This window comes from Polypterus senegalus, chromosome 2 (assembly GCF_016835505.1).
Source record: "Polypterus senegalus isolate Bchr_013 chromosome 2, ASM1683550v1, whole genome shotgun sequence".
In the NCBI taxonomy this organism is placed as follows: domain Eukaryota; kingdom Metazoa; phylum Chordata; class Cladistia; order Polypteriformes; family Polypteridae; genus Polypterus; species Polypterus senegalus.
Window position 1 is genome coordinate 58,645,228 of NC_053155.1, and position 12,854 is coordinate 58,658,081.

At 39.3% G+C, this 12,854-nt stretch overlaps 1 protein-coding gene across 5 annotated transcripts in view; it reads left to right on the top strand.

Moving 5' to 3' along the window:
* LOC120522957 (uncharacterized protein DDB_G0287625-like) overlaps positions 1-12,854 on the top strand; it is a 148,024-nt gene that overhangs the window by 30,321 nt on the left and 104,849 nt on the right. For all 5 annotated transcript variants that reach the window (XM_039743813.1, XM_039743812.1, XM_039743811.1 and 2 more), the window contains exon 2: positions 8,953-9,237. In XM_039743813.1, coding sequence (XP_039599747.1) covers positions 8,953-9,237 — 285 coding nt within the window. The remainder of the gene's footprint in view (positions 1-8,952; positions 9,238-12,854) is intronic.

Genomic DNA, 12,854 nt, shown 5'->3' on the forward strand with positions numbered 1-12,854 from the left:
TTGTGTAGCCAAGAACAGTCTGCTTCAGAACTGCCATCTACTGTGTCCAGTATGTGGAGATCTTAACCATCATCCAGTCCAAAATAATTAGCAGCAAGACAAGAAAGAAACAGAAAGGGAGGCATTTTTTTTTACAAAATCATCACTCTAGGAAAGGTAATCAATAAGTATTAAAACCTGACAGTTCATTGAGGTCTACCTATCCAGGGATCTTTCCTTACTTATAATGTCAGATTCCTGGTACTCCTTCTGCAATTCTCTAAACACCTCCTCGATCTTCTCCTAAAACGTCTGGCCCCTCTTTCTTCAAATTAATATTATTGTAACTCAAAACACAACCAAAAGTCTAAGTTATAAAAAACAAATTAAGAATTTGTATAACCAGAAATAACTACAGTAAATTACATGCTAAAGATTTTGGCATAATCCACAAACCTGGGCAACTGAATGATACATAGTGCCACATCAGTGACGTCATGCAACACAATTTCCAGGAGGTGAGACATCTCAGTGGGGGTCTACATCTTAGCAATGTTAAAAAAAATTGTTAGTGCCCATAAGGTAAACACAATGACGTTGCGGAATAAATAAAACGAAACAAAGTTTGTGAGCAAAGAGAAGAAATAAAATGAAACTGAAAAATTTAAAGCAGTCTTCAAAATAATAAGAGAGACTTAAGAGATCTAAATCAGAAATTTCTTCAGCTAAGGAAAATTTGGACAAATTCATAACAGATCATAATTGGAAAAATCCCTATTATTTTTCCTGGGCAAGGTTGCTAGGTTATAGTGGTATAATGTGGTGAAAATCTCTGGATCAATAGGTGGGTCACTTTAAGTATGTTTGGCACAGTGAGGATCCTCTATGGATATACGTCATAGAAGGAGTGACCTTCACAGTGCAATGGCAGATAATCTTGTAACAACCCTGTGGCAAGATGACTCAGTAACATCTCAGCATTCCCCAGAATTACACAAGGTTTGTTGTTGTAAATACGCTGATCAGGTCTGTCTAGCCCAACATGTTGCCTTTGTATTGTCATTGGAAAGTGAGGTGTACTGAAAATGAACATTTAAACATTGCAATGAGGAAATTAAAGGATAGGTTTAAGATGTTCAGTCTCACAAGTTTATGTGCAGCAAATATTTTTAAAATATTCAAATTATTCTGCTAGCATTGTGTAACAAAGCTGCAACAGGTCTTTTGTTTTTTTTAATTATTGCACATGTCTTCTGAAATGGGGTATGGCTGGGGAATATATGTATATCTTATTTGAGAACTATTTTTTGTGTCCATAAGATAAACACAATGTTTAAATGTTTGATTTTTGCCTTGTACCTGATATGTTCATATTAGAATCTGGTGGATTTGAATGGAAAATACTTGTATTGTTAGTTTTTAAAATGAAATGCATTACTGGCTGGTAGTTATTTTTGCAAATCCAGAATGTTCTTCTTCTTTTGGCCGCTAATGCAAAGAGAGTTCTGGTTTGTAGCAATTTTAAATCAAGTTTGGATAACTTTAATTGACTTAGTTTTATGTAGTATGGTATTAAAAAAGGAAAGTAGTTAAATTGCCCATACACTTTTCTTTTACATCTAGTCACAAATAACATTTAGGGTGTAATCACACTGGCAATTTGTTCTGTGCCCAAGCACATTTGTCCATATGCAACCCCGCAAAGTCTAGTTCGCTTGACTAGTGTGATTGCTCCATGCAGGTCTAAACATACCATGCCCTGGCTCACTTGGAAGAGGTGGGTACAAGCACGGATCAGTAGTATTCGGGAACAGTGTGATCACTAAACGTGCCCAAGCCTGGAAAACAGACATGATGTCAGTGATGCAACAAATCAGATAGCACAATTCTCATTTCATTCAATATCTTTTGAGTTAAAAACAGTTGTTATTCTTACCTTACACATGAATGTGAATTGTAGTTGGCAAAAAAAGCTGCAAATTCCTCCCATAACATCATTTATAACCATAAAAATCTCCTCATACCTGCAGCACAATTAACGGCAAAACACTGCACTGCACACTCAATAAATCTGTTAAGAGGCTAGAGCATTATCCTGACCTATAAAAATGCATGCAGTCACTCTGTGTTCAGATCTTGTTTTGGCTTTACCCAAAGGCGCATGGTCATGAAGAAAGCATGCCCAGGCCCAGACCGTTAAGCACAGTATGAGTGCAGGCCAGTGTAGGAGTAGGAAGGGGGAACAATCATGCATGAACACAGTCCGGAGCAAACGTGGCTAGTGTGAGTACACCCTCAGTTTATCTGTCTAGTTTCACGAATGAATGAACACATTATGTCTTTGTTAAATAAACATGTTACTTAATTAAATACATTTTGAAGTGTGTGCTGTAATGCCTAAAAATTAGAAGTATAAATAAGGGACACAAAACAAGAAAGATTTTAGTCTGTGTTCAGTGGGTTAAGGCTTCAACTGGCCATCTGGGCCTATATGCACTGGTTTGAGCCTCTATATTTCTGTCTGATGGCGTGGCAGACACATTTGCTCACCTGTAAAGTACCACTAAATATCACGAGAGTGGTGAGTGGGTGGAGCTCTGTAAGAAAGTGAGAGCTGGAGAGTTTGAAGGTTTGTGATTTTACTGTTTGTTTTTCCTGCTTTTTTGTTCTTAGTTGATATTCTGTCTCTAACTGTTTATCTTTTTGTTGGAGTGATTTATTCTGAGGAATGCCAGAATGGCCTCCTGAGGAGGGGTCTGTTTTAGGAACGGTGATTTCAAAAAACCCACCCGACAACATGGAGTGAAGCTAATGCCAGAAGCGACCTGTTCTATGGAAGAATGTGTATTGTTTGTTGCTGCAGCAGATTTTGTTCATAGATTGGTAGAAAATGGAGTTGCTATAAGGGACACGTTAACTCCCGTAATGCCTCTTACAACTCCAGCAAAGAAGATTATCCTATCTAATGTGCCTCCTTTTCTATCTAACGAGACCCTTGAAAGAGAGCTATCTCACTATGGACAGTTAATCTCACATATTAAAGAATATTTTAGGGTGTAAAGCACCCCAGTTAAAACATGTGATGTCTTTTCGGAGGAAAGTTTTAATGATTTTAAAAAATACAGCGGATGAGTTAAGCGTAGCGTTGAGGTTCCGAGTGGACGGTTATGAATATGTTATCTTTGTCACCTCGGAACCGATGAAATGCTTTAAATGTGGCTAAGCTGGTCATGTAGCTAGAGATTGCAAAGATGTTGTTAAGGCTGCAGAATCAGGCAAACAACTGACCCCAGATGTGACGCCCGAACAGCCTGGGGATCAGACAGATGCGGCAGAGAAGGCGTCTGCATTTAATAACACAGCAGGAAGTAGCGACGGGATCGCTGTTGCAAAGAATTAAGATGCTGCTAGCGATCAGACTGCCTTGGTCCAATTGATCAGTGATTCACTTAATGCAGATCCCAAAATGAACAGGGATAATGGAAATCAGGGCCGTCCTGTATCAGAGTCAGGAAGCACGACTAAAGAATTGGTTGTCCCAAGCATATGGGGTGATATGGACATGGACTGTGTCGGCTCCGACAGTACTTTTAAAACACCAAAGGCTCTTAAAAGACACTGTGGGGCAGATGAGCAAGTTCATCCATCCATCCATCTATCTTCTTTCGCTTATCCGAGGTCGGGTCGTGGGGGCAAAAGCTTGAGCAGGGATGCCCAGACTTCCCTCTCCCCAGCCACTTCTTCTAGCTCTTCCAGGGGAATCCCGAGGCTTTCCCAGGCCAGCCAGGAGACATAGCCCCTTCAGTGTGTCCTGGGTCTTCCCCGGGGCCTCCTTCTGGTTGGACGTGCCCGGAACACCTCGCCAGGGAGGTGTCCAGGAGGCATCCTGATCAGATGCCCGAGCCACCTCATCTGACTCCTCTCAATGCGGAGGAGCAGCGGCTCTACTCCGAGTTCCTCCCAGATGACTGAGCTTCTCACCCTATCTTTAATGGCTTCTTACCCTGTCTTTTATTAGATGAGCAAGTTGCTTTTAAAAAAAGAAGTTTTGAAAAGACTGCAGCTGCGGTTGACATGGAAGCATCCTCGGTTTCAGATTGCGGGGAGGACAGTCATTTAACTGATTCCTCTGTTGTGTCAGAAAGTAGTCAGGACACCACAGAAGGATTTGGATTCTACAAAATTAGGTCATTTTTGATTGAAACAAAGGGGAAAAGAGTGGATGTACAGATGTGTCAAGGGTTATTTTGGCTGAATGCACGCTAAGGAGAAGCATTCTGATCATCTGCAGGCTTTTTTTAAATGATGTCTCACTGCCTTGTCTCGCATGATGTTGTTAACACTATACTTGTCCTTTATTTCTGGCCCCGGGTGTGGTTAAATCTTTTTCTCAGTATAATGCTGCTCGCGTTGTCAAGTGGAGTAGGAGGGACGGCTGATCGTATTCTAAGGATGTGCCATCGCACTGCTATCAGTCTTCCGTGCTGTACTCCACCCTCCCTTAATCGGACCTAACAGTCACTTAAAGCAAAAAAGGCTTCAACCTGGCAGGAACACTACAATACTTTCAAATTTTACTGCTTTCATATTCTTTACCTTTCTCTGCATGTGTATCGCGCCATCGTTTGTTTGAGCCTTTCAAATTCCACTGCTTTCATAATCTCTTATCTGCCTTTTTTTCTCTCCAACGCTTTGGGGTCTCTTTTCTCCGTGCTGATCTTTCTTCTTCTTTCGTTGACGTTTCATCTAGAATGCATTGTCCTTATATGCTTTATATGTGCTGAGAGCACAGGATCTGTGTGTGCTACGTGCCTTTATACGACTGAGTGTTATTTGATATTGTTTGCGTCTCACGGGTCTTTTAAGTGTCTTCTGAGAAGATCACGTATCATTGCCCTGCTTTTCCTTTCCAGGATATTTTTTTACAATAGAGAGACTTAATGGTATTCTAGCATTTTTTTTGGTTCCATTATCAATTTTACCAATGTGCGATTTTAAAATTGGGAGCTCTCATTGGCATTTTAATGGGCTTTTATGTCAGGACTGCCATTTTAAAAATTGTTTTAGGTACTTTTGGACACGGTGGCGTGAAAGGATATGTCAGTTCTCTTCTCTGGGTCAGTGGTGGAATTCGCCAGTTCTGTCAGCACTATACTCTGAATGTCACAGAGTTTGAATGATTCTATGAAAGCACCGGAGGAACACATAACAGCACTCCAGCAGGACTTTGACTCCTCTAAGGGCAGTGAGAGTCTGGACATGTTGAAAGTGAGAAAGGCTGCCCTCGCACAATTGACTGATTATAAAGTCCAAGGTGCTTTGGTTAGAGTCTGTTTTCCAACAGAAACTGAGTGTGATGCTCCAACCAAGTACTTTTTTGGGCTGGAAAGAAAACAGGGCCAAAGCAGAATGATTAATTGTATGCGTGACCCCTCTGGAAGTGAGATGAGAAGCTCTTCTCAATTTGCTGTTGATTTCTATTCTAAACTTTTCTCATCTGAGCTGATGGAACAGGACACTGTTTGTTCGGGTTTTCCTAATGGGCTGCCGCTGGTGCCAGAGGAGGAGTTACCAGCTTTACAGGGAGGGCTTACCCTTGAAGAACTTTCATGGGCAATGGCAAGTTTAAACACCGGGAAAGCTCCAGGTATTGATGGACTTACTATCGAAATCTACAGGTTGTTTTAGGAGTTCATCGGACCAGACCTACTTGCGGTTCTTCAAGAGTGCTTAGATAAAGGTCTTCTGCCCTTGAGCTGTAGAAGAGCTGTTGTTGCCCTCATTCCCCAAAAAAGCAAAGGTGATGGACAAGAAATGGAATTAAATAGCTGAGGTTACATCTAGGAGGCATAAACAGTGACAGTAAGAATTGGGAAGGCATTGCAGAAAATGTCAGAAACCATTTACAATGTTAGAGATGGCTATTTCCCCAACTGTCATATAGAGTATGGACGCTAATCATAAGCAACCTTGTTGCATTTGCTCTATGGCACAGGTTGGCCTGCCTGGAACCCACACCTGACCTGATTACTAAAATGCAAAGGGAGTTGATTAGTTTTTTTCGGAATGGGAAGCATTGGCTGTATCAAGGTATTTTGCACTTGCCCAGGAGTGCAGGAGGACAAGGACTGATGGACATCTGTAACAGAAAAAATACGTTTAGACTCCTCAGTCTGTCAGTGGAGCAGGACAGTGACAGCAGTCTGTCGCTGAAGCTGCTCCTCTGTCTGGAGATGATACTGTTTAGTGGATGCAGTGGATTCTCCATGATTGACAGGAACCTGCTCAGTGCCCGTAACATCTCTTAAAAGCATGTGTGTGTGTTTTAGGCACCTTTAGTGAGTAAATAGTGGTGCTATCTTGGTCTATGTGTATATACATGGTGCATGTGTGCTTTTTTGAGGTTGCAAGTTGTACTGTTGTCATCTGTAAATGTGTGTGTGACTCACTCACTTTATTATAATAGTAATTTTAATGAAGTTTCGTTTCTGTGACTGTGTAGGCGAATGTTTGGAATGTAGTTTCATTATCATTCATAGTATGGATTATCTTAAGGCAGTCTGGTTGTATTACTTGTGACTATTCTACTGTAAAGTCAGTAGTCTAGTATTTGTATATTCTTCTTTAGTTGGTAACAGAAACTGCAATAAGAAAAAATATATTTTGCTATCTAAAGGTAAAAAAGACCAGGTACATTAGCAAATTAGAACAGTAGAAAAAAAAATATATAAAAAAGATGAGAATAGACAATTCAGCTGAAAAAATTTAAACAACCCTTTCCACTTTATTTCCCTAAAAAAACATCAAGCTGAGATTTGAAGGTCCTTAAAGTCCTGCTCTCTTCCACACTGTTTGGTGACTTATTCCTTGTGTCTAAGGTTCTTTGTAATATTTGTGTGAAATTTCCTCTTAACAAGTTTCCAATTTGCCCCAGTGTTTTTATGAACTCATTTTAAAGTAAGAGCCATTGTACTTATTCCTTTTATATTTTTAAACACTTCCTTTATGTCACCTCTTAATCTCTGTTTGCTTAAACTTGAAAAGGTGCAACTCATTTAATCTTTCCTCATAACTCCTACCCTACACTCCTGATATCAGCAGTCACAGAAACTGTTTTTTAAAAATGCTGTTCTTTTTTTTTGCCTTGAATATGTTGTGAGTGTTATGAACAAAAATTGTGTTGTTGTCCACAGAAAAACAATAATTTGAAGTGTGTGTAAAAATTGCATCTTATATTAATTTGGTTCATATTTATTTTCCTTATTTCTTCTACATCACTCACTGAACACTCCTAAGGTTTTGTCTTGGAGGTAGGAACGACTGGACTCAATATATTACTGAAAAAAATATAGTGAGATAGATACATGTTTTTGCAATTTATTTATCTGTCTGATTAGGTTTGTTTATATATTGTCAGCATTATATACTTAATGTGAATAAGTTTCAATAATCTCAAAATAATCTTTGCCAAAATTGGTTAGTGTGTATTCTCATGGTGTTCTTTCTTAATCACCAGAATTACTCTTTTCAATCTGTGTATTTTGGAACAAATAAAAAGTAGGATTTGGTCCTGAGCTCCCTGATACTTCTATATTATTGTAGTTAAGTTTGGTCTTTTATCCAGCAGGGGGCACATTTAGTTCAGGAATGTGTTCTTTTAGAATTACTTTAGTAACCACAGTGGAGAAACAATATTAAAACAACAGTAATATCATGTAAAGAAATTATATACTTGACTTGTTTTTAACCATGGTTTTTCACTGACTGTGAAACAGTATAATTGTCTTACAATTCTTGTTTGGGGCCTTCAACAATTCTATGCCTATCTTCAGAGTACTCAGGTGCATCTTTGTGGGCACTGGTTAGAGAGGATGTCCTCAGTCTGCCCTTTTCTGCTGGCTGTGACTGTCTTTATAGCCTTATGACAGTCCTTGTTTCCAAAGGTAGGCATACACTCTCCCTACTGACCATCACAAAACATGGAATACGTTTTCTAGTATCACAATAAAACCTGTTTGGCTGGTAATCTGTAGTCCATTACCAAATACATTTTCAGCTTAACTTCTAGTACAAAAAGCCCTTTAATATAGAGAATTTAAGCCTTTTTTTTTACAATGCTCACATTGTTAGAACTACCTAAAAAATGTTCTACTTGTACTTTCACTTAGCAAGTCTTATTTATTTATTGGAGCACAGTATATTACTAAAATGGCTGTATGTACTGTACAGTATAACTAAACATAATTGTAAAAAGAACAAAGCTCACAGATCGTAGTATCATTTTTATCACTAGCTATTTTGCAAATCTGGCTACCGTATTTAAAGCAAAAATATGAATTTTTTAAAATTGCTGTGTGAAGCTGATGAATTTGCATGAATCTCACAGTAGAGTAGAGCGAAAGTTTTACAGTTTCAGCTGAGACCATATTTCTGAGCCCCACTATCAGCCAGGGTGACGCAGTGGTAGCGCTGCTGCCTCGCAGTAAGGAGACCTGGGTTCGCTTCCCGGGTCCTCCCTGTGTGGAGTTTGCATGTTCTCCCCGTGTCTGTGTGGGTTTCCTCTGGGTGGTCCGGTTTCCTCCCACAGTCCAAAGACATGCCGGTTAGGTGGATTGACTATCCTAAATTGTGCGCTGTGTGTGTGTGTGCACCCTGCGGAGGGCTGGCGCCCTGCCCGGGTTTTGTTCCTGCTTTACACCCTGTGTTGGCTGGGATTGGCTCCAGCAGACCCCCATGACCCTGTGTTAGGATATAGTGGGTTGGATAATGACTGACTGCCAGCCAGTGTTAGTGTTGCTCAAAATATGTAAAGGTATGAAATTTGACAAAAAACAAGGTTTAAAAGAAAAATGGTTATTTGAAGTATTCATCAACACCAATGAGAAATATCTTAGAGCCTGTGATTGCTTGGAATTGTACTGATTATATTTTGGATTTCAAAAAACTAACGTATCTCTTTCTTTTATTTTAAAGCAGGTGGACTGGTCTATGGTTTGAAGAATGGCATGGTGATTATGTCCCCAGATTTCCCTGGTAACATGGATGAAATTACATGGAAGTTTAAAGAAGATAAAGTAGCAGAATTAAATGGAGACAGTATTGAATATTATGGAATCTTTAAAAATAAAGTAATACTTTATAAAAATAATGGATCACTTGAACTCAAAAATCTTCAGGCACAGGATAGTGGTAAATATGAAGTGGAAATTGTCCAAAATGGACACATTAAAAACGATATTTTCGACCTCAGAGTCATTGGTAAGTGTAATATTTTATAAAATAAACTGTTGCCACAGATGGCTGGGGGGGTGCGACTCGGCCGGGACGTCCCAGAGGACCGTAGTAGGGCTTGTGCCTCCTCCAGACCACGTGGGGGTGACCACCCTGGTGATACATGGGGACAGAAGCTCAACCCTGTAGGGGCCCATGGTCACCACCAGGGGGCACCCCAATGCCTTGGAAGCCCTGGACCTCAGCACTTCCGCCACACCCGGAAGTGCTGGGGAGAAGATGAGCAGGGACACTCGGAGTGCTTCCAGGTGCGCAGCCGGCACTTCCGCCACACTGGGGAGTACTGGGGAAGATTGTCAGGAGGCACCTGAAGCACATCCGGGTGACTATAAGGGGCCTGAAAAATGAAGGCATTTGAGTTGGCCTTGACTTTGGGGACTGTGGGGGTTTGTGTGCGCACTTTTGTAAATAGTGATGGCAAATAAACGTGTGTTGGGTGACTTGAACGTGTCTGCCTGTCTGTGTCCAGTCCGGCTACCACACTGTCATTCAATGAAATTGAGGCTTGTTGTGAAATTAAGGCTTGTCTTAATAGAAGTATCCTATATATTCTAAAAAATGTAGTCTTAATTTTTCCTAATAATCTTTTAGTTTTGTTTTTTTTTTTGAGTATGCATCTCATGTTAAAGACTGGAAAACAAAATAAGAATGTCATGGGCCATTTTCAACAAGTCTCTTCAGCTGTAAAGTAGCCTTTTTAGTTCTGAAGTTCACTTTTTTTATCTTCTGGAAGCTCTTAAAAGAGAAATTAGAAAAATGAAACCACTGTAATACAACCATCAAAAACTTTCTCCAATAAAACTAAAATTGTATGAGGGACTGTTTCCAGTGTGTTTGCTTTAACAAGTTTCATAGTACTCATAAGAAATAATACATGGAACTATATCAAAAAAATCAACAGTTGTGCTAAGCACATTACAAGTTTGATATGCCCCACACCAATGACAAGTAGACCCAATGATATCCAACTGCAGAGCCGCAGCTCTATACATTAATGCAGGTCTGCAACAGCACTATGCATTAGTACAGCAGTTTCACACCGGAGGTTAAGGTTAGGGTTAGTGTGGTTCAGCATGTAGTATAAATGATTAAGAAAAAGGGTAACATTAAGGTTAGGGATTAGTGCTGTTAGCATGTGCTATAGACGTGTGGTGATGTCACTTTCACTGTGAAGCAGCTGGTGTAGCATTGTGGTGAAAATGGATGCTTCTCAGTAGATTAGACATTGTTAGTACTTGTATATTTATCCATTAGTGGACTGCATAAATTCCCATTATTTAATTTTTTTAAATTATTGTTTAATGTAAAGGAAATGCAGATCAGGTAGTTCAGAAAATTAGAACATTAGACATTTTTTGACAAGAACAGGCCATTCAGCCCATCAATGCTCACCGATTCTGTCCACCTAACTTCTCCAAAATAACATCAAGCTGAGTTTTGACAGTCCCTAAAGACCTATACTCCATTTATTTATTGGTCTAAGTATGAAGAAAAACTTCTAATGTTTGTGCTAAATTTACCAATAACAAGTTTCTGACTGTGTCCCCATGTTCTTGTTGAATTCATTTTAAAGTAACAGCCCTGATTCACTAATTAAATTTCATAGTTTAGAAAATTTCAGTCATGTCACCTCTTAGTCTCCATTTGTTTAAGTTGAAAATGTTCAACTCCTATAGATATATAGATTATACTTAGTTATGGGTGAATCTGGAATAAATCAGAATTCTGTTTTTTTTTTTTGGCACAGTTATCATTGTCTATAACTCTGTTTGCCCATCCCCTGGTCATTCAGTCTGAAACAGTACAATTGCACGGGTCACCACACTGTTCCAGTAGCAACCCACATTTTTCCAAGAGGGTCTCCCATTCAAGTACTGGCCAGGTCTGAACATGCTTAGCTTCAGGTGGATGACTTCCTCAGAAGTGCATGTGGTATGGCTGCTAAGCCGTTTGACTTGACTTGAGAATACTGTATATAGAGACATCTGGGCTTTGTTTAGACATATGATGTGGAAGTAAAGATTTTGATGATTCTTCTTGGCTCTACTGACCCTGCAGTGTTTTAGTTTTACCCTTGCATGTTTGCGCATGTTCAGTGATTGGTGTTGAAGGCTAGAGACCCTTATTACCTGAATTAACATAGGGGCTTTTTATTTATTTGTACTTCCAGTTGTAGCTTTTTCTAGTGAAGGCTATGCAGAGCAAGCCAGCGAAGAGGTATAAAAAGTTCAAAATGTTTTTCTCCCTTAAAAATAGCTAAAATAATTTTAAAAAACAAGAAAGAAATTGGAACAAAAGTCTCCAAGGAATGCTTACAGTGATGCTTCCTTTTTGTGGGAAAAAGACAGACTTTTTACACCACTCTTAGTGTGAAAAGAACAGGTATGTAGAAATCATATGTTTCAATTGTTTGCTGGTCTCACGCTCTCCAGCCAGCACCTTGCCAGGCAATACCAGAGTTCTGTGTTCAACTGGCACAGTGTGTGTAGCCCTCATGTATTTCTCAAGTTATTGTGACTTCTGCTTTTTCACCTCAAAGCCATTTGATTATTAGCTTCAGGTTTTTCTGTTTTAATTTCAGTGATTCATAACAAATTGATTTTTCTGGGCAGCAGGTGGTTGGAAAACCCATAGTTTACTTAGTGTTTACATCTTTATTACTATTTTACTCTCAGTTTAGTTATTTCTGTATTGTCATAATGATTTGAGACCAGTTAAGACAAACCAGGAACTTGCATCCCATTGTTTTTCTGTGTGTGAACTTGAACATCTTGCTAGTCATCATTGAAAGTAAGTTAATGTTAACATTAGGGAAGGTCTATGCAAGTCTGGCATGGCTTCACAAGAATTTGTGTGCCAAAGTGCCACTGCATAGGCATTATTTTCTTTTGAGAAATAACATGGCGACACAAAGATACATTGGTGCCTTACAGGTCCAAAAGGCGATGAAAACTTTGTAAGTTCTTCATTAGTGCTTGGGTATTTCTCAGTGTTTTTGTCTTCTTGCCACATTCAAGAAAGGCTGACAAATGACTCCTATTAAGCTCTGAGTGAGGAGGTGTGTGTGTGAGTGTGTCCTTGACTGGACTCTGTGTTAGATGGGCTCCTCTTCAGGGTTGCTTCCTTCCAGTACATTGCTTCTGAGATAGTCTTCAGTGTCACCAAACAAGATATGATCAACATGGACGGATTGATGCTATTCTTGAAGTCTTAATTTTATTGACTCAATCACCTGTCATATTTGGACTTTTTCAAAAAATGTAAGTTTGTATTTTGGGGTTGATCCTGAATCAATATTTTTATCTTGCCTGTAACGTATGGAAGATATTAAACAATACACTTCTATTTGTTATGACAAATTGAAGAGTGATAAATCTGTATAAAGTACTAGTCAGCTCACTTTTAAAGTATGGTACAGTATAGGAAGGTTTCAGATGGTTCCAGATAGTTCAAGAACAAATTCAGCTAAACAGGTGAAGGGTGTCTGATGCAAGTCTAACTTGTGCTTAAGACATAGATAATAAGCTACTTCATCATACTGAAGGCAGAGGAGAGAGCAAGAAATTACCCATTCCTGTAATAGA